Raw genomic sequence first — 25,830 nt, 5'->3', positions numbered from 1 at the left:
TTTTTCTCACATCGGTGTTTCTCTCTGTGTGTCTCTCCTCTCCCTCCCACTCTCTCTCTAAAGAAACAATGGGAGCCCTGACCGGTGTGGATAGAGCATTGGCCTGCGGACTTAAGGGTCCCGGGTTCGATTCCGGTCAAGGGCATGGACCTTGGTTGGGGGCACATCCCCAGTGGGGGACGTGCAGGAGGCAGCTGATCGATGACTCTCACTCATCGATGTTTCTAACTGTCCCTCTCCCTTCCTCTCTGTAAAAAAATCAATTTTACAAAAAGGTGTATTTGTGATAAGAAAGTTTTAGATTTAAAAAAAAATTTTTTTTTAAATAAAATAAAAAATCAATGGGAAAATATCCTCAGGTGAGGACAAACAAAAAACACATGAATAAAATATAAAATAAAATAAAATAAAATAAAATAAAATAGAATAAAATAAAATATAAAACAAAATAAAACAAAACAAAATATAAAAATAAAGTAAAATAAATGAAATGAAATGAAATAAAATATAAAAATAAAATATAAAATAAATATAAAATAAGAACGGACAGCAGTGCCATTGGGTGCTCGTTGCCTTTATTCCTGGCGTGGTGGTGTGGACATGTGGGTGCAGCCGTGTGTGGCGGTGGCCAGTGGGGGCCCCTGCCCCTGTACCCAGCCAGGACCTGCTCCCGCCCCGCCCCCGTGCCAGGAGGGCCCGGCGCTGGGGGCCTGCAGGCGGCAGGACACGGCCGGGAGCAGGTCGGGCCTTCACTTCCAGCGTCCGGTGACCTTGGCCTTCCCTCGGGTCTTGGAGCTGTGGGAGAACAGGACCCATCGGAGGGGCCGCGGGCGGGGCGGGAGGTCTCCCCGGGGTGGGTGCTGAGGGTGTGAGGGTGGCAGGGGCGGCCTGGGTGGGCAGCGGCCTGGGGCGAGGGGACAGGGAGGCCCTGGAGGCCAGGGCGCTGGAGGCGGAGGCCCCGCCGGAGACAGACAGGCCGGAGGGAGGAGGCGAGGCTGGGAGACTCACACTTTCTGGTTGTCATTGATTCTGTTCCGGAGCACGTTGATCTGCAGGACACGGGGGTTGGGGGGGGGGGGGGGAGAGGCGGAGTCACCTGGGAGCCTCTGTGGCTCACGTCCCAGGTGGCTGGTGGAAAGGGGGGAGGTGGGGAGGGGGGAGGGGGGTCCCAGCCCAGCAGCAGGTGGACCGGCTCCCACCAGGGGGCGCCGGCCGGGCTGGGGAGGGGCGCGGGGGCGGGGGGCGGGCTCACCTCGTACTTCTGCTGCTTGAACTTCTCCTGCAGGTCGAACTTCTCAGCCTCCAGGTTGTAGATGCATTGCCACAGCTCCTTGGCCTTCTCCCTGCAGGGGGGTTGTGTGTGTGTGTGTGGGGGGAGCCAGAGTGGAGGTTGGGGGGCTGAGGACACTACGGACGGGCCCCTCATCTGCCTTCACCCTCATCCTGACCCCAGGGCCCCCCAGGGCCTCAGACTGCCTGCCCACCTGCCCACCTGCCCACCTGGCTCAGCCGGGGGCCCCGAGAGCAGGTACCCAGGACACGGGGGAGAAGGGGGGGCCCTGTCCTTGGGGAGCATCTGGCTCGGCCCCCTCCCCACCACCTGCGTGCAGAGGGCGAGGGGAGCCGGACAGGTGAGCTGCAGGAGCTGCTGGACCTGCGGGCGCCAGGCCCGGGGCGGATGCGCGGGGCGGCAGCGCCCCCTGGTGGCGGCGGCGCGCCCAGCCTCCCGGGCCGCACCTCAGCTGGTCCTCGTTCAGGTGGTCGATGGCCAGCACCTTCCTCCTCTCGGCCAGAATCTTCTTCTTCTTCTCCCGCTCCGTCTGCCTCTTCCCGCTCCGCTTCTCCGTCTGGAGGGGACGGGGCGCTCGCCAGAGGACAGCCCCTCCCCTCTCTCGTTCCCCACCCCCCCATCCCCCCCAAAAAAATAAAAATAAAAAAAACCCAGTAGGGACCCATTGCTCACCCCACAGCACCCGGCCCAGCCCTGCCCGGATTCCCCGGGGAAACCGAGGCCCGGACGGAAAGGGTCATTGGGGCCACCCCGTCCCATCGCCCCCCCTCCAGGGAGCCCCCCAAATCAGAGAGGAGGATTCGTACCCACCTGCGCCTGCTAAACCAGGGAACCGTGACAGACAGAGCCAGAGAGAGAGGCGGAGGAGGTGGGACAGAGACAGAGAGAGGGCAGGCAGGAGGCGGAGGGCGGAGGGCCCGGCGGAGAGAGAGGGGGACAGGGAGACGGTGACTCAGACGCGGTCCCCGGCCAGAGGTGACCGGGACGGGGTCGGGGGCTGAGGGGACAGGGCAGCCAGGGCCAGAGTCTGGCCGTGTGGTCCCTGCCGGGCAGAGCAGGGAGGTGGGCCGGGTTCTGAGCTGGGGCCTGAGACAGTCCCGCTGGACAGTCCCCTCCTCCCATGGGGACGGGCGTGGGGCGTGGGAGTCAGGGATGGGGCTGAGCTTCCAGGAATAAGCCGCCTCCCCAGGGTGGGCCCCCTTGGCCGCAGACCATGTTAATCCCATTTTACAGATGAGGAGACTGAGGCCCCACACAGCGGTCTCCAACCAGAGTCTCCAGCCGGAGCTCTGAGCCTGGGCACGGCTCTGCCCGCGGTGTGCAGCCTGCGTGGCCGGGGGTGAGGGTGGGGGGGTGGTAGGTGGGGGTGGGAGAAGGAGGGGGGCTCCTGGGGTGGATGAAGGGGGCAGAGGGGGGGGCAAAGCTCGCCCACAGCCCCGATCCCACAGGCCCCTCCAGGGAACCCCCCGCCTGCGGGGCTGCAGGGCTGGGAGGAGGCTGCAGTGTCCCCCTCAGCAGCTGGCAAGTTCCCCCTGGACCCTGGTCTCCGGGGATCCCTCTGCCCCCAGGACTCCCGCTGCCCCACCCGCCTCGTGCTGCCCCGCCCACTTCCTGGGTGCCCGCCCACCTTCTGGCTGTGGCCCCGCCCTCCCGGATGTGATGCCCCGCCATCTCCAGGAGGCCCCGCCCCTTTGAATGTGAAGTCCCGCCCCTCCCGGGGGCCCCGCCCACCTTCTGGATGTAGCCGCCGAAGTGCATCATGTTGGACAGCGCCTTCTTCTTGCGGGCGTCGTCCTCCGCGCGCCGGCGGTTCTCCTCCTCCTCCCGCCGGGCCCGCTCCTCCTGCCGGCGGTGGGGGGCGGGGAGGCGGCAGTGAGGGGCGGGGGGCCCTGGACCCCGGTTCCGGGCTTTCTCCGCGGGGCTGGAGGGTCCCCGCCGGGGCCTGGCCCGCCCTCAGGTGGATGGATGGGTGGGTGGGTGGGTGGATGGATGGATGGATGGATGGGTGGGTGGGTGGGTGGATGGATGGATGGGTGGGTGGATGGATGGATGGATGGGTGGGTGGGTGGGTGGATGGATGGATGGGTGGGTGGGTGGGTGGATGGATGGATGGATGGGTGGATGGATGGATGGATGAGTGAATGGATGGGTGGATGGATGGGTGGATGGATGGGTGGGTGGATGGATGGATGGATGAGTGAATGAATCAATGAGTGAATGAGGCTGACTCCGGAGCGGAGGCCGGTCGCCCCGGGGCCAGGAGCTGGGGTTGGGGGGGGGCGGTGCCTCGGGAGGAGGGGGCCCCGGGGCGGGCGCTCACCGCCAGGCGGTTCTGCCTCTCCTTCTCCCGCTCGCTCCGGATGCGCTGCTGCTCGGCGCGCTCCGCCCTCCGCTTCTCCTGCGGGGAGAGGAGGGGAGAGGAGGGGAGAGGCCTGGCTGGAGGGGTGGGGCCGGGGAGGGGCCTGGGGGCCCGGGTGGGAGGAGAGGCCTGGCCGGAGGGGTGTGGACGGGGAGGGGCCCCCCCGGAAGGGTGGGGATGGGGAGGGGCCTGGCCGGAGGGGTGCGGACAGGGAGGGGCTGCAGGGGGGGCACCTACGATCCTGTCCTTGAGTGAGATGAGCTCCTCCTCCTCCTTCTTCCGGTTCTCGAAGTGGGCCTCGATCAGCGTCTGCAGCTCGTTCAGGTCCTTCTCGATGCGCTTCCGGTGGATGTCCTGGGGGGCAGGGCTCCAGGGAGGCCGGGCAGGCACCCCGCCCCCCGCCCGCCCGAGGCCGGGGCAGGGCCTGGGGCCTGGGGCCTGCACCCAGGACAGTGCCAGCCTGGCCCGGGCTGGACCCCCCCCCCCTGTGCCATCTTCCCGCAGCCCAGAGGGGTGTCTCCCTCCCTCAGGGGGGCGCTGCCCACCACCCCGCCCAGGCCTGCCCGCCCCGCCGCCCCACTCACGTCAAAGTCCACCCTCTCTCCGTCGGGGATCTTGGGCGGCACCAGGTTGGGCATGAAGGGCCTGGGGCGAGGAGGAGGATGGAGCTGGGTATGGGGCAGGCCGCCCCCCGCCCCCCGCAGAGCGTGGCCCCCTCTGGGCACTCACTCGGACCCGGAGAGCCCAGGGCCCTCACGGGTCATCCCTCTCCGTCCTCACTGCCCAGCGAACCCCAGGTGGAGCCCCCCCAGGGGGAGCCCCCGGGATCTCAGAACCCGCCCGGGAGCCAGGAGACCTGCGGTTTAGCCCCCCTCCCTGCTGGCCCTCTGCCCCCCGGGCCCCACACACGTGCCCTCCTCACCTGGGCTTGGGCTTGGACTCCCCGACGGGGCCATCTGCAGAGACACACACAGCCGGGGGTCAGGGGCCCTGGACCTGGCCCAGCTCTGTCCCGAGGGGCTGGGGTCCGAGGGCCTCCGTCTCCTCCAGTCAGGACTCCCAGTTCCAGGAGCGCCCCAGGGGCGTGGCTTCCCTCCCCGGGGCGTGGCTTCCCTCCCCAGGGGCGTGGCTGTCCCTTCCCAGGGGCGTGGCCTCCCTCCTCAGGGGCGTGGCTGTCCCTCCCTCAGGGGCAGTGTCCCCGGATTGAGGGGCAGAGACCTGGAGCCCAGCGCCCCAAACCCGCATCGTCACCACGTCTGTCCAGTCCCGTGAGCCCTCCCCCCTCCCCGGTCCCCGGGAGCCGCCTCCCTTGGGGCAGGGTCCCTGCCGCACCCCAGCCCTCCGTCCTCACCTTCAGCCTCTTTCACCTCCTCCTCTTGTCTGTCGTCTGAACAGAACGAGAAACGTTAACCACGTCCTGACCCTAAGCTCAGGGTCCCCCTTGTTTAACCCTCCCCCCGGGCACCAGGGCCCCACCTTCCGCGCTGGTCTGGGCCTGCGCCTCGCCCTCGGCCTCGCCCTCGGCCTCCTCCCCCGCCGCGGCCTCCTCCGCGGCCTCCTCCGTGGCCTCCTCCTCGGCGGCCTCCTCCTGCTCTGAAGGACGGGCGGGCGGGGGCACAGTGGGTGCCGGGCCCGCCTGCGCCTGCAGCCCCGGGGCCAGGGGGGCGGGTGTGGGGGCCACAGACCCGGAGCCCCAAGCTCGGACCCGTGTTTCCTTAAACAGCGCAGCCGCTCACTCAGGCCCCGACCGGCTGCAGCCAGGGGAGTGGCCACAACCCACAATTGTCCCTCCCGCCGGGGCGCCTGGCAGAGGGCGGCCAAGGTCAGGCGGCCAAGGTCAGGCGGCCAAGGTCAGGCGGCCAAGGTCAGGCGGCCAGGGTCAGGGCAGCCAAGGTCAGGGTGGCCAAGGTCAGGTGGATCCTGTGCAGGAGCCAGGGCTGGGGGAAGGGCTTCGCTCCGCTGAGGGGGAGGAGACAGGGAAATCTCGGCTCCCGGGGTCCCCCCCCCTCCCGCCCTGACCCCTCCCTTAGCCCAAGCCCGTACCTCCCACAGCTTCTTCTGCTCGGACCAGGTCACGGCCACGAGAAAGGAGACAAGAGGCGGGTCAGTTTCAAACCGGGCGGCCCTCCATCCGTCCATGGCAATGAGGGTACAGGCGTGCGCTTACCTTCCTGCTCCCTGCAGCGCGGAGGGGATGCGGTCAAAGATGTGCGTGTGCACACACACTCACACACACACACACACCCACACACACCCATCCACCTGCCCCCAGGGCGGCCCCAAGGACAGGTGGGAGGGGCAGGTGGAGGGGGGGCAGGGTATTCTGACACTCACCCCTCGTACTCCTCCACCTCTTCCGCGTCAGACATGGTCTCTCTCTTTCCCTCCCTCCAAGAAAAGAGAGATGTCAGTGTGGGCCCAGGGGACCCGCTTCCTGGGACCGGCAGGGGGAGGAAGACGGTGGCTGCAACAGTATCCATATCCCAAGTGTGACTTTGCAACATTGTTGCAGAAATATTACCGTTTCTGCAACAATGTTGCGAGCGGCACTTAGGGCATTCCTGCAACAATGTTGCAGAGCACACACCCTGGAGCAGCCTCGTTTCTGACAAATGCTGGTCCCTCAGGCGTCCCCAGGCCGGGTGAGGAGTCTGTGACCCCCACTCTGCCCGGGACCCCGGGGAGCAGCCGGACTGAAGAGGAGGCTGGGGCAGGCTGAGCCGGGGCTCCGGCCGGGGAGGGAATCAGAACCCCGCCCCGAGCCGGTGTGATAATGTCCCCAAACCTCTTCTCCCCCCCTCCCCCCCCCCGCCCCTCCTGCCCCACAGCCCAGAGCTCAGGGTCCGCGTCCTTGGGGCCGGAAGCCAGAAGAATACTGGCCGTGAGGCCCAAAGGTGGGTTTTGAAAACCCAGTTTTTGCTGGGTGACCTTAGCTCAGCCTCGGTCAACGGATCTGTAAAATGGACGCGCCTCGAGGTCTAATCCTTCGGAACAGCTGAGCTTCTGAGGAATGCAGCCCTGGTCCCCGACAGACACAGCTGGGACGGCCCTCCCTGCAGCTGTCAGCCTCCGGGGAGCCAGGGGGCAGGGCATGGGCGGGGGCGGGGGGAGCTGGGGCCGAAGGGGGGGCAGGGGCAACTTGATCCTCACAAATGCCCCCTCTGCCCCAGAGGAAGCGTCAGGAATGCGGGTGAAATTCCTGACCTTCCGGGCAATCCCCTCCCCCCTCCCCACCCGAATATTTTCTATACTTTCTCCGCGGGCACAGGAGAAGCTGGAAAATGAAGGGGATCTTTCTCTGCGGGCGTGTTGGGGAGGGGGCGAGGGGAGCTGGACTCAGGGTGGACCCTCTAGCCCACCAGCTGGGCTCACACTCCGTGACCTGACCCCCCTCCCCGCCCGGCTCCCTGGACCACCTCCCCTGGAGGCCTGGCCCCTGGTGGAGGGAACTCGGACCTCCGCGCACTCCCACGGACGAGGCAGAGCCGGACGGACGGATGGACGGACAGACGGAGGGGCCGGGACGCCAGGCCGTGCCCGGCCTGTGCCCTCCACGCTTCTCTGCCTCAATGCCCCACCACCACCACCACCATCTTACCTCCGCACAGGAGCTGCGGGCAGCACCGAACGAGGTGCCTCCTCCGCCGGGCAGGGACTGGGAGAGGGCAGGGCGGGCAGGGCTATAAACTGGGGGAGGGGGGGCTGGGCCTCCTGAGCGAAGGAATGTGGGGGGGCGGGGTGTTGGGGGAGCAGAGGAATGTGCAGGGTGGGACAGGACGGGAGGGGGGCGTTGGGGGCTCGGTCAGCAGGTGCCAGGGATGGGCAGACAGCCGGTGCTCGGACCATATAAGCCCATGTGGTGGTCCGCTGCGGCCGGTCTATTTAAAACCCGACAGGTCTGCCGGCGACAGAAGCCAGCTGCCCTGCTGACAGGCCGATAGGGCCGGTGCCAGAGCCGGCCTGGGACGGGGGCTGGGACTGGGGGGCAGAGGCCGCCCCACAGCTCTCCCGAGGGTCCGAGGGCCACGGCGTTCTCCAAGCCGCTCCCAGCTGCCCCTCCCGGCCCAGCGGCCTGTGAGGCACCCGGGCTGCGGCCCATGAGGGTATTTATCTGTGACCCCAGGCCCCTCCCCGGTCCCCATCCCCCCGGAACGGCCCCACGGGAGGTCAGGCGGGAGAGCGAACTGGCAGGCGTGAGCGATGGCCCCGGGACAGGCGGCCGGCCTGTGGGGACCGCTGCTCCCCTCTGGGGGTTAAAATAAAGCTCCCCGGCCTGTGTGACTCAGGAGGTCAGGGTTCCAGTCCCGGTCAGGGCACAGGCCGGGGTGCGGGCTCCATCCCCGGGGTGGGGCGCGCAGGAGGCAGCCGGTCTGTGATGCTCTCGTCATGGATGTGTCTGTCTCTCCCTCTCCCTCCCCCCCAGGAATCAGTAGCATCTGTTTGTAAATAATAACAATTAAATGAAGCTGTGATCTGCTGAGCCTGCTGGGCCCTGAGACCCTCGGGCCGGGCCGGGCCGGGATCCTGCTGTCTGCCGGCCGCCGGTCAGGAGGGACGGGGCCCTGCCCCCAGCCCTGGCCCCGTGGCCCCCAGCTGCTTTTTAACACATTTTTATTGAATGTCCAGGAGGCTGGTGTGGCCCAGGACCTCCAGGCGCTCAGGGGCCGCGGTGCTGGGGACGGAATGGGGAGAGTGTGTGAGGGGGGCTGGCAGGTCTGCCCCCAGAATCACGATAGTATGTAACCCACCTTCGTGTGAGGAAAACGATGATGGGCACCCCCCCCCAGCCAAAATAACCCAAACGCACCCCTTCCCCCATACCACACACCACACACCATACACACACATACACATACACACCATACACACACCACTCACCATACACACCACACACCATACACACACCACACACCATACACACCACACACCACACACCATACACACCACCACACACCATACACACACCACACACCATACACACCACACACACACCACACACCATACACATACACACACATACACACACCACACACTCACACATACACACACATACACACACCACACACCATCCACACACCACACACCATACACACCACACACCATACACACCACACACCATACACACCACACACCATACACACCACATACCATACACACACCACACACCATACACACCACACACCATACACATACACACACACACCACACACCATCCACACACCACACACCATACACACCACACACCATACACATACACACACACACACCACACACCATACACACCACACACCATACACACCACACACCATACACACCACACACCATACACACCACACACCATACACACCCCACACACCACACACCACACACACACACACCCGTGCAGACGCCCCGTAGAAGGCGGCCTCAGGGCGGGGTTGGTTGGGGCGGCGGCGGCGGGCTCGGTCACAGACACCACAGTGAGTTTATTGGTCGTTCCTGAGCTCAGAGGGGCCGAGGCGGGGCTCCTGCAGGGGTGAGGGCGGGCGAGGCGGCAGAGTGCGGGGACGGCACAGGGACTCAGCGAGGGGCCCGGGGCCAGGGAGGGCGGTGCTGGGGCGGATGGATTCGGGGGAGCGGGGGCCTGGCCCGGTAGCAGCGGGAGCCGGAGACTCCGCGGGGACAGGACCCACAGGCCAGGGGTGGACGGGCCGGGCGCGGCTGTGCCTGCGGTGGGAGGAGACGGAGCCTGGCACCTGCGCCCGGGGCGGCCTGAGAGAGAAGGAGCCGCCAGAACCCAGGCCCAGAGGCAGAAAGGGTCGGGGCAGCGGGAGGTGAGGGCGCAGCTGTGGACGGACGGACAGACGGACGGAGGCAGGCCTGGCGCAAGGGAGGCGGGACTTCAGCTGCCGCTCACATCACACCTGCGGGACAGACCTGTCAGCGCGGGAGGGTGCACAGGAAGGCACACCCTCACCCACACCCACACCCCCACTCACACCCCCACACCCCCACACCCACACCCACCCAGGCCCGGCCCCCCGTCTGTGGGGCTGGAGGGAGCAGAGCTCTCAGGGATAAGGGGGTGCAGCCAGCCGGGCCTCTGCCAAGGCTTGTGGTTGGGGCACCCCAGCCTGACAGCAGGACCAAGGCATTCTGGGTACTCAGACTGGGCGACTGCAGGCCAGTTAGAGTGTGCGGCCCGGGGCGGGCCGGGGGCGGGCCGGGGGCGGGCCGGGGGCGGGCCGGGGGTGGGCGAGGGGTGTGGGGCGCCCCCCCCCCCCCCCCGCCCTCACCTCAGCATCCAGGGTGGAGCCCCCTCTCTTCACCCACGGGGTCCGACTGGCGGCTGCCGCCTCCTTCTTCGCCTCCTGCTTGGGGCATCGGCGAGGAGAGAGGGCCTGAGGGGCCTGCCGGGGGGCTCGGGGCCCCCGCCCTTCCCCGTCCAGCCGGCCCCCTCTCTCTGCGTCCCCCCACCCCACCCACAGGCCTCTGCCCAGCCCCGCCACCCACCCCTGGAAACCCCCTTCACGCCTGGGCCCCCCCCCCTACCCCTCATCCCGCCACCCCCACCCCGCGGTCAGGGGCCGGGCCGGGGCCGTACCGGGGGGTCCGGCTCCCCCGACTCCTGAGTCCGGCTGATCCACAGGTTGAGCCGAGAGGTCACCACCCCGGAGAGCTTCAGGTTGTCCTGGAAGAGGGGCTCCGTCAGGGCGGGGGGGGGGGCAGGACAGAGCCCCCAAACCCCCCAGCAGCACCCATAGACCTGAGGGTCACTGACCCCCCCCCCCTACAGCACCACCCCCTCCCCCCGGGAGCTGCAGGGACCGGGGCTCAGCACCCAAACGGTGACTCAGGTCAACAGCAGCTTCGGCCAAACTGGACACACGCACCCCGGCTGGCCGGTTGGCTCCGTGGCGGAGCGTCGACCTTTGACCCAGGAGGTCAGGGTTCGATTCCCATCAGGGCATAGGCCCGGGGTGCGGGCTTGGTCTCCGGGGTGGGGGGCGTGCAGGAGGCAGCCGGTCCGTGATGCCCTCTCCTCCGGATGTCTCTCTCCCTCTCCCTCTCCCTCCCTCCCTGAGACCCACAGAAACATCTCCGTGTGGGGCCCTCACCCTGCGGCTGGCGGCGGGCTCTGCCCGGCCCGGGTCCCGGCCCCCCGGGCCCCCCAGCTCCTTCTCGAACAGGTGCCGCCGGCTGGCCACGCCCACGGGCGCCACGAAGACCTCCGTGCGGGCGGAGCCGGGGGCCTTCACGGACACGGAGCGCTGGGGGGAGAGAGAGCACGGCTGACCAGGCGGCGCCAGGAGGCCGGGCAGCCCACACCCTCCCCATCACCCTCATTCTCACCGTCCCCCTCCCCGTCCCCTTCACCGCCCCCCTCCCCCTCACCGTCCCCCTCCCCCTCCCCCTCCCTCTCGCCTTCCCCCCCCTCCCTCCCCCTCCCCCTTCCCCTCCCCCTCCCCCTCACCGTCCCCCTCCCCCTCCCCCTCCCCTCCCCCTCCCCCTCCCCCTCCCCTCCCCCTCGCCTTCCCCTCCCCCTCCCCCTCACCGCCCCCCTCCCCCTCCCCCTCCCCCTCCCCCTCTCCCTCCCTCTCCCCCTCCCCCTCCCCCTCCCCCTCCCCGCCCGCCTTCCCCCTCCCCCTCCCCCTCCCCCTCCCCCTCCCCCTCGCCTTCCCCCTCCCCCTCCCCCTCCCCCTCCCCGCCCCCCTCCCCTCCCCCTCCCCCTCCCCCTCTCCTTCCCCCTCCCCCTCCCCCTCCCCCTCCCCCTCCCCCTCTCCCTCCCCCTCGCCTTCCCCTCCCCCTCCCCCTCCCCCTCCCCCTCCCTCTCCCCCTCCCCCTCCCCCTCCCCCTCCCCCTCCCCCTCCCCCTCACCGTCCCACTCCCCCTCCCCCTCCCCCTCAGGCCCCCCCTCCGCCCTGCCCGTCCTGCCCCGTCCCCCGACCTGGATGGCCGTGTGGTATCGCTCCAGCTTCTCGCCTAACTTCACCGGGAGCCGCACGCTGGCACTGCCGGCAGAAGGACGGGATGAGCGACCAGGCGAGGCCCTGATCCCTGCCCCCCGCAGACCGGGGTGCACACCTCCCCTCCCCCGACCCTCCCGCCCCCTGCCCCCCTCCTCCACCCGGACCAGTGACCCCCGAAACCCCCTTGGTCACGTGTTCCCCGAGCTAGACGTGGTGGGCTCGTCACACTCAGCCTTCCGCGGGCTTCACCTCCCCGCCCCCCAGGCAAGAGGCACCCCCACTTCCTGTCTGGAGATCCAGAGGTCCACTCGGAGGCAGCTGCTGCCCCAGACACAGCCCCCAGCCCCCTTCCTGTGTATCCACCCAGCCTCCCGGCCACGCTGGGGTCCTGGGTGAGAGCATGGCCCCCTGTGTGCCCCCACCATGCGCCCTGTGGCTCGGCAAACAGGCTGACCGTGACCCCCAAGGAGAGCCAGGCCCTCCGCCCCTCACCTGCGGGTGAGGGTGGACTCAGCATTGTTGATCCGGGGGCTCATCTGGAAGGAGAGAGAGACACCGATGAGCGTGGTGGCAGGGGGTGTCCCCTCCAGGGCGGGGCCCCACTCGCAGACACCTCCTCCTCCCTCCTCCCTCCTCCCACCCTCCACGGCCCGGCTCTCCACCAAGCCTCTGTGACGGTCCCCCCGTGTCCAGCAGACACCTGCCCCCGGCTGGCCAGTCTGGGGAAGCCTCTCCTTGGGCCCCTGTAGGTGTTTGGGGGGTACCTGCCACCCACTGCTGTCCTGTCTGCCTCCCCACCCCCACCCCCATTGCTCATGAGCCCCAGCTTTCTTCCTGCAGTTCCCAATTTCACCACAAGATGGGGCTGCTATGGTGTGTCCATATACATCCACCTTCCAATGCCCCAACCCAGCGGCGGGCAAACTCCTCCGTCCACAGAGCCAAACACCAACAGCACAACGATGGACATCTCTCTGGAGAGCCACGTTTTTTTAAAACTTAAACTCCTTCTGACGCCGCTTCTTCCACACAGACTCGCCCAGGCCGTGGTCTTTTGTGGAAGAGCCGCCCTCCAGGGGCCAAAGAGCCGAGGTTTGCCGACCGCGGCCCCAACCTGCCCTCCTGTAACTCCGCCTCCTCACCAGGGGAACCCCAGGGCCCGCTCTGTCCTCCTGGTGTCGGACCCAGGACCTTGGCCGGTGACAGAGGCTGGTGCCCCGGCCGGGCCACACGGACCGGCCGGCGGGTGCCCGCCCGAGGCTCACCCGGAAGGAGATGGTCCGGGGGCTGGACCTGCGGAGGGAGCTGCTGTAGGTGGTCCCGGCCGGTGAGAAGGCGTCGTCCTCCTCCTTCCCCTCCTCCTCCTCCTCGCTGGGAATCTTCACCTGCAGGAGGGGGAGCATCACAGGCCGGTCACCCCTGGCTGCCCTCCCCTGCAGGGCTGACCGCCCCCAACTGCCCTCCCCTGCAGGCCTGACCGCCCCCAACTGCCCTCCCCTGCAGGCCTGATCGCCCCCAACTGCCCTCCCCTGCAGGCCTGATCGCCCCCAACTGCCCTCCCCTGCAGGGTTAATTGCCCCATTGCCCTCCCCTGCAGGCCTGACCACCCCCAACTGCCCTCCCCTGCAGGCCTGATCACCCCCAACTGCCCTCCCCTGCAGGCCTGACCACCCCCAACTGCCCTCCCCTGCAGGCCTGGCCGCCCCCAACTGCCCTCCCCTGCAGGCCTGACCGCCCCCAACTGCCCTCCCCTGCAGGCCTGACCGCCCCCAACTGCCCTCCCCTGCAGGCCTGACCACCCCCAACTGCCCTCCCCTGCAGGCCTGACCGCCCCCAACTGCCCTCCCCTGCAGGCCTGATCACCCCCAACTGCCCTCCCCTGCAGGCCTGATCACCCCCAACTGCCCTCCCCTGCAGGGCTGATTGCCCCCCAACTGCCCTCCCCTGCAGACCTGGTCGCCCCCCAACTGCCCTCCCCTGCAGGCCTGGTCGCCCCCCAACTGCCCTCCCCTGCAGGCCTGACCGCCCCCAACTGCCCTCCCCTGCAGGCCTGACCGCCCCCAACTGCCCTCCCCTGCAGGCCTGACCGTCCCCAACTGCCCTCCCCTGCAGGCCTGATCGCCCCCGCTGCCCTCCCCTGCAGGCCTGATCGCCCCCAGCTGCCCTCCCCTGCAGGCCTGATCGCCCCCAACTGTCCTCCCCTGCAGGCCTGACCACCCCCAACTGTCCTCCCCTGCAGGCCTGATCACCCCCAACTGCCCTCCCCTGCAGGGCTGACTGCCCCCAACTGCCCTCCCCTGCAGGCCTGATCGCCCCCAACTGCCCTCCCCTGCAGGCCTGATCGCCCCCAGCTGCCCTCCCCTGCAGGCCTGATCACCCCCAACTGCCCTCCCCTGCAGGGCTGACTGCCCCCAACTGCCCTCCCCTGCAGACCTGACCGCCCCCAACTGTCCTCCCCTGCAGGCCTGATCGCCCCCAACTGCCCTCCCCTGCAGGGCTGATCGCCCCCAACTGCCCTCCCCTGCAGGGCTGACAGCCCCCAACTGCCCTCCCCTGCAGGCCTGACCGCCCCCAACTGCCCTCCCCTGCAGGCCTGATCGCCCCCAACTGCCCTCCCCTGCAGGGCTGACTGCCCCCAACTGCCCTCCCCTGCAGGCCTGATCGCCCCCCAACTGCCCTCCCCTGCAGGCCTGACCACCCCCATTGCCCTCCCCTGCAGGCCTGACCGCCCCCAACTGCCCTCCCCTGCAGGCCTGATCGCCCCCCAACTGCCCTCCCCTGCAGGCCTGATCTCCCCCAACTGCCCTCCCCTGCAGGGCTGACCACCCCCATTGCCCTCCCCTGCAGGCCTGGTGCCTCCCAACTGCCCTCCCCTGCAGGCCTGGTGCCTCCCAACTGCCCTCCCTGGCCACCACGGGCCCGAGCCCCGGCCGCCCCAATGGGGGGCAGCCCGGAGCCCAGGCTGCCACGGGACCCCGGTGGCCCAGCCCGTCCAGGGAGCTGTGGGAGGAGGAGGGGGGTCTGGGGGGAAGTCCTGGTCTGCCTCTGCTGTGGGGATGGGAGACACGGCTCCCTGGAGCCCGGCCGCCGGGCACAGCTGCTGGGGGAACTTCCGGGGGGGCCCCGAAATCCAGGGCCTGGGTGAGGGAGGATTCGCTCCCGTGACCCAGCGGATGCCCCTGCCCTGGGGTCCCCCTGTTCTGATGGTGACGAGGAGCGGGGAGGGGGGGGGGAGAGAGAGAGAGAGAGAGAGAGAGAGAGAGAGAGAGAGAGAGAGAGGAAGGACACGGCCCCAGCCAGCCTGAAGCTGGGGGACGGGAGATGGCCAGGGAGCCACGGGCACCGGGGTAGGACTGGGGGCGGGGCTTCTGCCCACCTGGAGGGTGATGGGCGGGAGGCGGGAGGCCACGGTCGGAGGGGTGCACGACCCCGGCTCTGCGGAGGGCAGGCGGCCGAGGACCCTGGCTCTCTGGCTTTGCCCGGCCACTGGCTGCTCCCGGGCCAGAGGCTGCTCCTGGGCCCGGGCCTTCTCCTTGGGCTGAGGCTGCTCCTCCGGCCGAGGCTCATCCCCGGCCTGAGGCTTCTCCTTGGGCCGAAGCCGATCCTCGGGCTGAGGCTTCTCCTCGGGCTTCAGCTCATCCTCCGCCTGAGGCTTCTCCTTGGGACGAGGCCGATCCTGATGCTGAGGCTTCTCCTTGGGCTGCAGCTGCTCCTTGGGGTGAGGCTTCTCCTTGGGCCGAGGCTGCTCCCCAGGCTGAGGCTGCTCCTCCTTCTTCTTGGGCGGAGGCTTCTCCCGGGCCTGGGGCTGCTCCCGGGCCTGAGGCTGCTCCCGGGCCTGAGGCTTCTCCAGGGCCTGGGGCTGCTCCATGGTCCTCCTGGGGACCCTCGTTGTCTCGGAGACCCTCGCCCTCTCGAAGATCTGTGCTTTTTCCGACACCCGTCCCCTCTCCGCGGCCGCCGCCTTGACTGGGGGGGCCTGCTGCTTCTCGGGGGCCCCCCCGCTGGCCGGCCTCGGCCCTCTCTCCCAGGCGTCCGTCTTCGCCAGCACCGACCTCCGCTCGGGGACGGGGGTCTCCTCGGGGCCCGGCCTCAGCTCCAGGGGCTTCTCCGGGCCAGGGGGCTGCTTCTCTGAGGCCGAGGGCTTCTCCGGGCCGGGGGGCTGCTTCTCTGCGGCCGGGGGCTTCTCCGGGCCGGGGGGCTGCTTCTCTGCGGCCGGGGGCTTCTCCGGGACGCCCCTCCGCCTGGCCCCGGGCTCTCGGGGGGCCACGCCCGCTTCCGCCTCCGGGGCCCGCGGTGCCTGCTGCTCCCGGCTCAGTCTGCGGGTCGCGGGGGTGAGGGACGGCCGGGCGGCCTGCCCGGGGCCCGAGCTGTCCCCTGCGCCCTCCTGGGCCTCCAGCCGCTCGCCGAGGGGGGCCTGGGTGGCCTCCGCCCCCTGCCGCCGCTGCCTCCGCTCTCGCCGCGTCCTGAGGATGGCCTGCACCTCCTCGCCCTCATCCTGAGGAGCCGCAGGCGGTGGTGCGGGCACCTCGGCCTCCTCCACGCTGGGCAGCCTGGGCCAGAAGATGGGGGGAGGGAGGGTCAGAGGGCGTGGACACCCCACACCCCACCGTCACTCAGATGAGGGTCACATCTGGGGCGTCCGGCGTGGCCTTCCTACAAGGCACCCTGTTGGCCGGTGTGGTTCAGTGGTGAGGGTCAGCCTTGGCACCAGGAGGTCAGGGTTCGGTTCCCTTCAGGGCACAGGCCAGTGTTGGGGGCTCCATCCCCACTAGGGGGCGTGCAGGAGGCAGCTGATCCATGATTCTCTCTCCTCATGGATGTTTCTCTCTCTCTCCCTCTCTGAAATCAATAAAAAAATTTTAAAATAGGGGGACATTGGGGACACCCTGGGCCCCACTCTTCCTGGCCCTCACACCCCAAAAACTGGGTGGCCAGACCAGCCTCCCCTTAGAAGGGGATTGGAGCCAAGACCGGTGTGGCTCAGTGGATAGAGCATCGGCCTGCGGACTGAAAGGTCCCAGGTTCGATTCCGGTCAAGGGCATGGACCTTGGTTGCGGGCACATCCCCAGTGGGGGGTGTGTGCAAGAGGCAGCTGGTCGATGTTTCTCTCTCATCGACGTTTCTAGCTCTCTATCCTTTTCCCTTCCTCTCTGTAAAAAAAAATCAATAAGATATATATTTTAAAAAAAGAAGGGGATTGGAGAGTCCGAGGCTGGGGGCGCAGGCTGGGTCAGTGGGGGCCGCACAGGCACAGAGCCTGGCAGCGTGGACGGAAGCCCCGGCCCTGCCCCTCCGGGGGGTCGCCCTCCCCGGTGGACGCTCTGCGTCCATGGGTGTCCGTCCCCCTGGGAATGGGTGCCCGGTGCCGGTCGGGGGGAGAGTGTAGGACGGAGGGGGTCCTGTCCGGTGGGGACCAGACCTTCCTCTTCACGCCCCGACCGTCCCCTGAGACCTCTCCCCGCGGAGGACGCGCCCAGGGCCCCGCCCGCCGCCTCCGCGCACCCGCCCCCGCGCACCTGTCGGAGGCCGGCCGCCCGCCGTGGGGGGTGGACGGGGTGGGCGGGGCGGACGGCGTGGACCGGGCCGCCCCGTCGTCCTCGGACGTGGAGCTGAGGTTCCGGTGGCGGCGCCGGCGCTCCCGCCGCAGCTCCTCCTCGTCCTCCAGGCTCCGCTGCTGGGCCAGGCTGCGGGCGGGGCGGGGGGCGGGGAGAGGGGGCGGTCAGCGAGGCCGGGAGAGACCGCGGCCTCCGCGGGGCGCCCTCTGCGGCGGCCACGGGCGCTGAGCCCACGTGCAGTCTGTGCAGATAACACACTGAGTGTGGGAAACGGCCAGTGTTGCTCAGTGGTGAGCGTCAGCCTATGGACCCAGGAGATCAGGGTTCAATTCCTGGTCAGGGGCGCACGCCCGGGTTGTGGGCTCCATCCCCGGGGTGGGGGTGGGGGGGAGGGCGTGGCAGGAGGCGGCCGGTCCAGGATGCTCTCTCATCCTGGATGTTTCTCTCTCTCTCTCTCTCTTCCTCACGGAAATCAATTAAAATGCACTTAAAATGAAATTTACTATATAAAAAGAGCACAGCTGATCAAAAGAAACAGAGGCTCCGTCCCAGGACAGAATCTCCAAGGCAAACGCCAGGAAAGGGTGCTGGGCGGGCCGGCCCACCCCCAGAGGGGGACGCCCCCTCCCCGGAGCCCACAGTGGCGGGTGGGGGCGCCCGGAGAGCCTGGGGCTCCCCGCCCAGGACAGGCGGGGCCGCGGGCAGCAGCCGGGAGAGCCGGTTTGGGGAACCCCAGTGGCCAGCCCACTGACCTCCGAGCTCCAGGCCCGGCCCAGGGAGGGGCCCGGGTTCCCAGCATCAGGGGGCCCAGCCACGCTCACCGGCGCCGACCACTCCCTCCCCTGACACCCCTTCCTCGCCCCCCCCCTTCATTCGGGGCCACGCACCCCTCTTGGCTGCCTTGCAGGGATGTGATCCCAGCTGCTCTGGGTAAAGGAGGGGCCGGGCGTGGTTCAGGGGTTGAGCCTCGACCTATGACCCAGGAGGTCGGGGTTCGATTCCCGGTCAGGGGCCCAGGCCCGGGTTGCGGGCTCCATCCCCAGTGGGGGGCGTGCGGGAGGCAGCCGGTCCATGATGCTCTCTCACCATGGATGTTTCCATCTCCCTCTCCCTCTCAGAATGAATAAAAGCATTTTTTAAAGGAGGAACAGGTGTGAGGAGAGGACAGACAGCCGCTGGCTGTGTGACCTTGGGCCAGTCCTCAGCCCCTGAGGGTTGCACACCATGAGGGTCCCCCATGGGGGTCCCTAAGGCCCCTCCTGGCCAGGGAGCCCGGGGGCGGCCCCTGGGGGTGGGAAAGGTGCAGGGGGGGAGGGCTGAGGGGGCGGGCAGGACAATGATTAACCAGGCACTGCTGGGCCGGAGTTCTCCGATCCACCTTCACCCCCCGCAGCCGGCCCGGCCCAGCCTCGCCCACGACGGGCGGCCAGGAGGAGAGGCCGAGGCTGCTGACCAGGCACCCCGCCAGCGGCTGGCCACAGCCCCGGCACCGGGCCGGAGCGTCCGAGTTCCACCCTGTGCCGGGGAGCGGCAGGAGGGCCCCAGCTCCCTGCTCCCCGCTCCCCACAGGGGCCACACACCTCCTCCCGGCTCCTCCCAGCTCCCAGCTGAGTGCCACAGGGCCCACTCCGCCCCCCACCCCTGCCCCCCACCAGCTGCAGAGGCTTGTTCCGGGAGCCGGGCGGGAGCCGCGGCAGCTGCCCACGGTGCTCTGAGGGCCGGGGCTGGCAGGGGGGGCAGAGGGCCCGTCCAGGATGCCTCCGCAGCCGCCCTGGGCCCCGTGGGGATGGGCCCGCCCCTGTGCCAGCCGGACCGCTCCCTCTGAGGGGGACAAGCTCAGCCGACCGACCCAGTGCCCAGTGGGGAGGTGGCAGGTGCCTGGGAGGCGGGTCTGGTTTGGCCTTCTAACCCGGCAAAGCACGGTCAGCACCAACACAGACACCTGCTCACTCCACAGGCTACAGACACGCCTGCACACACATGTGAGCACGCCTCTGCAGGCACAGATAGGCCTGCTCCACATGCCATAAGCATGCCTGCACTGTGTGAGAGCATGCACCTGGAGGCACAGACACACCCACTCCACGGGCCACCAACACGCCTGCACACGTGTGTGAGCACCCATGCGGAGGCACGAGTATCCCCACTCCACAGGCCAGACACGCCTGCACACGTGTGTGGGCACCCATGCAGAGGCACGGATGTGCCCTCTTCACACGCCACAGACAGGCCTGCACACGTGTGTGGGCGCCCCTGCAGGGCACAGGTCTGCCCACGGGGAGGGCGGGACACACCCGCGTGCGGCCCAGGCAGGGTGACCCACAGGCAGAGTCCAAGGCCATGCGGCCGCCCCGCCCGCATACCTCCCCTGGGGTGTGGCCGCCTCTGACAGCCAGCCGCTCCCCCAGACCGGCTCCTGCCTTCCCGGCCTCGCTGCCCACGGGCTGCCTGCCGCAGGCGTGTCCCCCCTCTCCGCCCAGTGAGGGGCTGAGGGAGGCAGAGCCTGAGACCCCGAGATCTCCATAGCCCCGCCCCAAGAGGAGGGGGAGGGGATGGGGAGCCGGGCGGCTCAATGGGAAAGGCCTGGGAGCACAGCTGTTCGCACCCGGCCCTCCTGCCGGTTAGAGCCGGGTCCGGAGGGGGGGCCTGGGTCTGAGGCACTCTGCTGGGGGAAGGAGGGGAAGGGGCCCCGGGGGCTCTGGTGGGTGGGGTTGGGGGCGGAAGGTGGGCAGGGCAGCTCCGAGAGGGGTCCCCCCAGCCAGCCCCCCTTCTCTGCGCCTCTGAGGGCTCCCCTCCCAAAGGAAGCTGAGAACAGAGAGGGACTGAGTCTGCCCCGAGGCGGCCCAGCCCCGAAGCTCCCAGAATGCCGTGCTCAGGCAGGGAACTCCTCAGCCCCGGGGATGGCTCCCACGTCCCCGTCCCTCCTGCCCCCTCCCCCTGCCCGGGACAGTCCACCATCCGCCCAAACCCAGCGGTGAGGGTGAGGCCGACTCCGCTCCGGGCCCCAGGCTGAGCCACTCCAGGCCCCCAGAGCTGGGAGGTGCGGTGGAGGGGGGTCCCCCCGGCCAGGGACCAGCCCCCACAACCCCCAGTGTGGCCTCAGCCCCCAAGGGGAGCGCAGGAGGCCGAGGGAGAGCGGAACCCCACCCTGTCCCGAGGGCTCCCCAGCCGTGTGGCCCCAGTTCTGCCCCGGGAGGAGCCTCGGGGGGCCAGGCCGACCTTGGGGGGGCCCGCGCCCGCACCCAGCGCCCGCACCCCGCGCCCCGCGCCCCGCGCCGCCCGCCTCGGCCCCGGCCCCGCACCCCTTGCCCCGCGCCTCCCGCCCCGCGCCCCCCGCCCCGCGCCCCGGCCCCGGCCCCGGCCCCGGCCCCGGCCCCGCGCCCCGGCCCCAAACCCGCCCCGCGCCCCGGCCCCGGCCGCTCACCTGGACAGCGCCGACCAGTCCTTCCTGCCCGACATCCCGCCGCCGCTGCCGCCGGCTCCCGGCCGCTCACCTGCGCGCTCCCCGCCGGCCGGTCCGGGCCCTGGTCCCCGGTCCCTGATTCGCCGCCGGGAGCGCCCCGGGGGGTGGCTCCCCGCCGGGTCCCGCCCGGTCCCGCCCCGGCTCCGCTGGACCCGCCGCCGGAGGAGGAGGCGGCGCGGGGCCGTGCGGGCGGCGGGGGCCGCTTCCTGCCCGGAACCAGTCGGACCAGCTGGGGCGGGGCGGCTCCGCGCAGGTGCCGGGGCGGCCGGGGCGCCGGGCGGGGCGGGCCCGCGGGGCCGGGTCAGACTCCGCCGAGGGGACCCCTGGGCGGGGCCGGGGGGCTGGGGAACACCCTCCCGGGGTCCCGGGAGCTGGGGAGGAACCCCCCGGGGTCTCGGGGGCCGGGGGGGAACCCCCGGGGTCTCGGGGTGCGGGGGGGGGAACCCCGGGGTCTGGGGGGGTGCGGGGAGGAACCCCCGGGGTCGCGGGGGGCTGGGGAGGAACCCCCGGGGTCTCGGGGGCCGGGGAGGAACCCTCGGGGTCGCGGGGCTCTGGGGTGCCCGGGGCGCGGACCGGAGGTGGGGGCTCTGTCCCGGGGCCGGGGCTGCACTTTGGCGGAGGCGCGGGTGTGGGAGGCCCGGCTTCCCCCGGAGGAGGGCGCGCACCGGGAGCTGGGCCTGGATCTGGGGCCACCTGAGGCCACTCACACCCCGGCTCCACCGGCCCCCGCCTGCCCGCTGGGCCCGGGGTGCAGCTGCTCCTGCGCACACCGGCCTCTCAGGGGGAACAGCGCCCTCCCTGGGGACCAGGACCGCAAGGCCGGCCGCCTGGCCAGCGAGGAGCCAGGCACAGCCCTGGGGTCCCCCCCCATGAGAGGCCCCCCATGAGCAGGGGCCAGGAGAGGCCTGAGCATCTGCTGCCTCCAGGGGAGGAGAGGAAGGAGAGGGAAGAGCACACCTCCTGGCCTTGGGCCCCGCCCGCCCAGGGACCCTCCCTGAGGCCGGGGACAGCCCGTACCCAGCAGGTGGTTAGGGCCGTGGTGGGCAAGCTCATGAGTCAGCAGAGCCCAATACCAGCAGCACAGCGGCTGGCATTTCTTTGGAGAGCCAGTTTTTAAACGTAAACTCCTTCTCACGCCAGGGGCTGAGCGCCGACCTCTGAACCAGGAGGTGGAGGTGGGATTGGAGGTCAGGGCCGTGGTGGGGAGAGGGGCCCCTGGGGCCTCCTAACGGGGACCTTCCCGGTGACGCGCTCCCCGTGTTGACCATACATGCTCACTTCCTGGGGGAGCCCGCGGAGACGCGGTCACAGGAAGTCCCCGGACTTCCCAGCCGCAGCCCGCAGGGGTCACCTCCCGCCCCAGGACGGACCGCAGGCTCTGGGCCTCCCCGCCCTCTGGGCCGCTGCTCCTTCCCCGAGGCGGCCGCTGGGGGTGCAGGATCCCCGGCCCCAACCAGCTGGGGTGGGAGTCACAAGGGACAGCCAGGAGCCCCCCCCACACACACACACAGACAGACAGACCCATGCACACACACACTCACACATACACACACATTCACACAGACACACACACACAGAGGCACACGCACACACATTCACTCAGACATCACACATACACACACACACATTCACACAGATACACACACACACACACAGACAGACCCATGCACACACACACTCACACAGACACACACACATTCACACACACACATTCACACACACACATTCACACAGATACACACACACACACAGACAGACCCATGCACACACACACTCACACAGACACACACTTCACACAGACACACACTTCACACACACACATCCATACACACACATACACACACACATTCACACAGACAACATTCACACAGACCACACATTCACACAGACAACATTCACACAGACACACATTCACACAGACACCCACACAGACACACACATTCACACACACACACACACAGAGGCACAGGCACACGCATTCACACAGACACACATTCACACAGACACACACACAGACACACACCTTCACACAGACATCCACACACACACAGAGGCACACACACACAGACAGACCCATGCACACACACTCACACAGACATACACTTCACACACACATACACACACACACATACACACACACATTCACACAGAGACACATTCACACAGACATCCACACAGACACACACATTCACACACACACACACACACAGAGGCACGGGCACACACATTCACACAGACACACATTCACACAGACACACACACAGACACACATTCACACACACACACACCTTCACACAGACATCCACACACACACAGAGGCACACACACACAGACATTCACACAGACACACACAGACACAGAGACACATGCACACACAGAGGCACACACACTCACACAGACATCACACACTCTCACACACACACTCACACACACACACACACTCACACACACACACACTCCTCTGAGGGCTCCCAGCTGGGAACACCTGCCCAGGCCCCCAGGTGAGGCCCAACTTCTCCCCCGAACCCGGAGCACAGAGCTGGGGGCGGGGGGGGTCAGGGCTGGGCCAGGACCTGCTCCGGCCCCAGGGCCTCCTTCGGCCCCGGGGCCTGGGCCTCCAGCTGGGACCAAGCTCCGCCCACACCCAGTGCCTCAGGGGCCTGCGTCTTCATCCTGGTTTGTTTTTTGGTTTTTGGTGTGTTTTTTTGTTTTGTTTTTTTCTTAAATATATTTTATTGATGTTTTACAGAGAGGAAGGGAGAGAGAGAGAAACATCGATGAGAGAGAAACATCCATCAGCTGCCTCCTGCACACCTCCTGCTGGGGATGTGCCCGCAACCAAGGTCCATGCCCTTGACCGGAACCGAACCTGGGACCCTTTAGTCCGCAGGCCGGCGCTCTATCCACTGAGCCACACCGGTTTTGGCTGCGATTGTGTGGGGGTTATATATATATGAAACTGATATCAGAGAGGAAGGGGGAGGGAGGGTGAGAGGAACATCCATGATGAGAGAAAATCACGGACCGGCTGCCTCCTGCACACCCCACCCTGGGGATGAAGCCCGCACCCCGGGCCTGTGCCCTGACGGGGAATCGAACCCTGACCTCCTGGTTCCTAGGTCGGCGCTCCACCCCGGAGCCGCAGCAGCCGGGCCGGGCTGGGTCTGTGACCTCCAGGACCCACTGTCCCTCTCTGGGCCGGCCGACCTTGCCCGCAGTGCTGGACCCGCCGCTCGGCCCAGGCTCAGGGGACCCCAGGCCGGCTCAGGAGGGCGAGGTGGGGGCCCGGGCCTCGCCCTCACGTCTGTCAGCCGGCTGCGGGGCCGGGGCCAGCGGGAGAGCCGGGCTGGACCCGGACAGGAGGCTGCCGTCCGTCTGTCCACCGGGTCCCGGCCGTCCGTCTGTCCACCGGGTCCCGGCCGCCCGGCTGGGCTCCGCGGCTGCTCACCCACCCGGAGCAAAGCTGCCCGCACCCCCCCGGGCTGTCCAGCCGGAGTCTGCGGGGAGTCCGACAGGCTGCGCGGGGGGCCACTGGGGCTAATGTTTAACCGGCTCCCTCCGCGTCTGGGCACTTTAGCCCCGGCCGCCCTGGGCGGGGGGCAGGACGGGGGCGGACCCTGGGAGACCAGGCCAGACGGACGGTGCTCACACCTCGCTGCCCCGGCTGAGGATGGGGCAGTGTGAGGAGGGGCTGCCGCCCGCAGGCAGGGGCGTGGCGGGGGCACCGGGCCCGACGCCGGCTGCTGGGGGTGCTCGCGGCCGCCCTGTGCGTGGCTTTGCCGTGGCCGCCCCGTGGTCCACGCAGGGGCCACGGGAGGCGGCTGGGCTGGCCCCCGTGGAAGCAGGAGGCACGGTGGCATTCCCGAAACGGGCCCGGGCCCTGGGCGTGGGCCGCCGGCCACACCCCCTCCGCCCACGGGCTCTGCACCCGGTGTTTGTTCTGAGTCAGGCCGGGCGGCCTTCCATTTTGTAGGGCAGGGCGGGCGCCCCAATCGGTGGCGGGGGCCCCCCCATCCCCGGGTGACGGGGGGAGGGGGGCAGCGCTGAGATTTGGCTCTGGGGCTTGGTGCCCAGAAAGCAGGAGACGGGGCTGGGGAGGACCCTGGCCGGCGGGGAGAGCCGGGGAGCAGGGGAGAGGGGGCTCTGGGGCTGCCTGGGCACGGAGCCCCGCCCGGCTCCTCCGTGGCTTGGAGGGAACGCCCAGGGGGTGGGTGGGTGGGTGGGCGGGCGGGTGGCACGGGGCAGGCGGGACAGGTAAGGTAGGAATGGCGCCTGCATTGGTGCCCGCTGAGCTGTTTGTGTGTCTGGCGTGTCCTCAGCTGGGGGTAGTTTTCCACTGGCGTTTAGAGAGAGGGCGGAGAGAGCAGGGGAGACACGAGAGAGAGGGCAACCTCGATGGGAGAGAAACTGGGGGTGGGTTGCCTCCCCTGCGTCCCCCGACTGGGGCTGGGGGGGTCGAGCCTGCGACCAAGGTGCGTGCCCTTGACTGGAATCGAACCCAGGACCCTTCCGTCCGCAGGCCCGCCACACTCCACCCACTGAGCCACACCGGCCAGGGCCCACTGAGCTGTGGTAGCAGGAACTGGGGCCTGCCACGCCCCTCCCCCCCTATCTCCCCCCTCCCCATCCACGGCCGGCCCCTCTGAGGGCGGCTGGCGGCCCCGGGCACCAGACCCTGCCCCGGGAAGAGCTGGCGCTGCCCTTTGCCCCTGCTGCTGGCGTTTATGGCAGACAATTCGCCGGGGGCAGAGGGCAGGACAGGGACGGGCGGGCAGGGGGGCCGAAGGGGGCCCCTCCTCTGCTGGGTCAGCCCCCCCCCCCGTAATGGGGACCAGACACCTCCTTGCGGCTCCCCTCAGCCAGCTGGGCGCAGGTGCTGAGAGCCGGGGCCGGGGAGCTGCCCAGGCCCCCGTCCAGCCCTGCAGGCTGGTATCCTCCCGGGGTTTGGGTCCAGATGGGGGCGGGGGGGGTCCTGACCCGGAGGACAGGCCACTGCTGCACCCCTGGGTGGGGAGGGCTTTGGGGGTAACCGGGAGAAGGTGGATGCCCATGGAGCCGGCCCCGTGGGAGAAGTGAGGGAGCTCAGGAGGGAGGTGTGGAAGCGCCACCTGGTGGCCAGGTGCGGAACTGCCACCCCCAAGGCCCCCAAGCCCAGAACAGGGGGAACCCCGGCTGCAGGGGTGTGTGTGTGTGTGTGTGTGTGTGTGTGTGT

General features: G+C 68.7%; 3 protein-coding genes across 3 annotated transcripts in view; all 3 read right to left on the bottom strand.

The window, feature by feature from the left end:
- Positions 1-558: 558 nt before the first annotated feature.
- On the bottom strand, positions 559-5,823 carry TNNT2 (troponin T2, cardiac type). Its single transcript, XM_084868592.1, has 12 exons — positions 5,694-5,823; positions 5,127-5,243; positions 5,002-5,037; positions 4,573-4,606; positions 4,235-4,295; positions 3,888-4,004; positions 3,612-3,689; positions 3,023-3,133; positions 1,738-1,847; positions 1,253-1,343; positions 1,009-1,049; positions 559-795 (listed from the first exon to the last, which is right to left on the bottom strand). The coding sequence occupies exons 5-12, from the start codon at positions 4,286-4,288 to the stop codon at positions 750-752; spliced, it is 648 nt and encodes a 215-aa protein (XP_084724718.1). The 5' UTR covers positions 4,289-4,295; positions 4,573-4,606; positions 5,002-5,037; positions 5,127-5,243; positions 5,694-5,823; the 3' UTR covers positions 559-749.
- Positions 5,824-9,096: 3,273 nt separating this feature from the next.
- LAD1 (ladinin 1) lies at positions 9,097-20,833 on the bottom strand. The gene is made up of 10 exons (XM_084868569.1): positions 20,580-20,833; positions 17,117-17,284; positions 14,976-16,149; positions 12,865-12,984; positions 12,092-12,135; positions 11,578-11,641; positions 10,748-10,900; positions 10,234-10,320; positions 9,926-10,000; positions 9,097-9,553 (listed from the first exon to the last, which is right to left on the bottom strand). The coding sequence occupies exons 1-10, from the start codon at positions 20,612-20,614 to the stop codon at positions 9,548-9,550; spliced, it is 1,926 nt and encodes a 641-aa protein (XP_084724695.1). The 5' UTR covers positions 20,615-20,833; the 3' UTR covers positions 9,097-9,547.
- CSRP1 (cysteine and glycine rich protein 1) overlaps positions 10,233-25,830 on the bottom strand; it is a 63,288-nt gene continuing 47,690 nt past the window's right edge. Inside the window, exon 7 of the mRNA XM_084868593.1 lies at positions 10,233-10,245. The gene's annotated coding sequence lies outside the window, so the exon portion shown is untranslated. The remainder of the gene's footprint in view (positions 10,246-25,830) is intronic.

This window comes from Pipistrellus hanaki (assembly GCF_964339955.1).
Source record: "Pipistrellus hanaki genome assembly, chromosome: 20".
NCBI classification, from domain to species: domain Eukaryota; kingdom Metazoa; phylum Chordata; class Mammalia; order Chiroptera; family Vespertilionidae; genus Pipistrellus; species Pipistrellus hanaki.
Note: the sequence above shows the minus strand (reverse complement) of the source record. Positions and strands in the feature narration are given on the sequence as shown.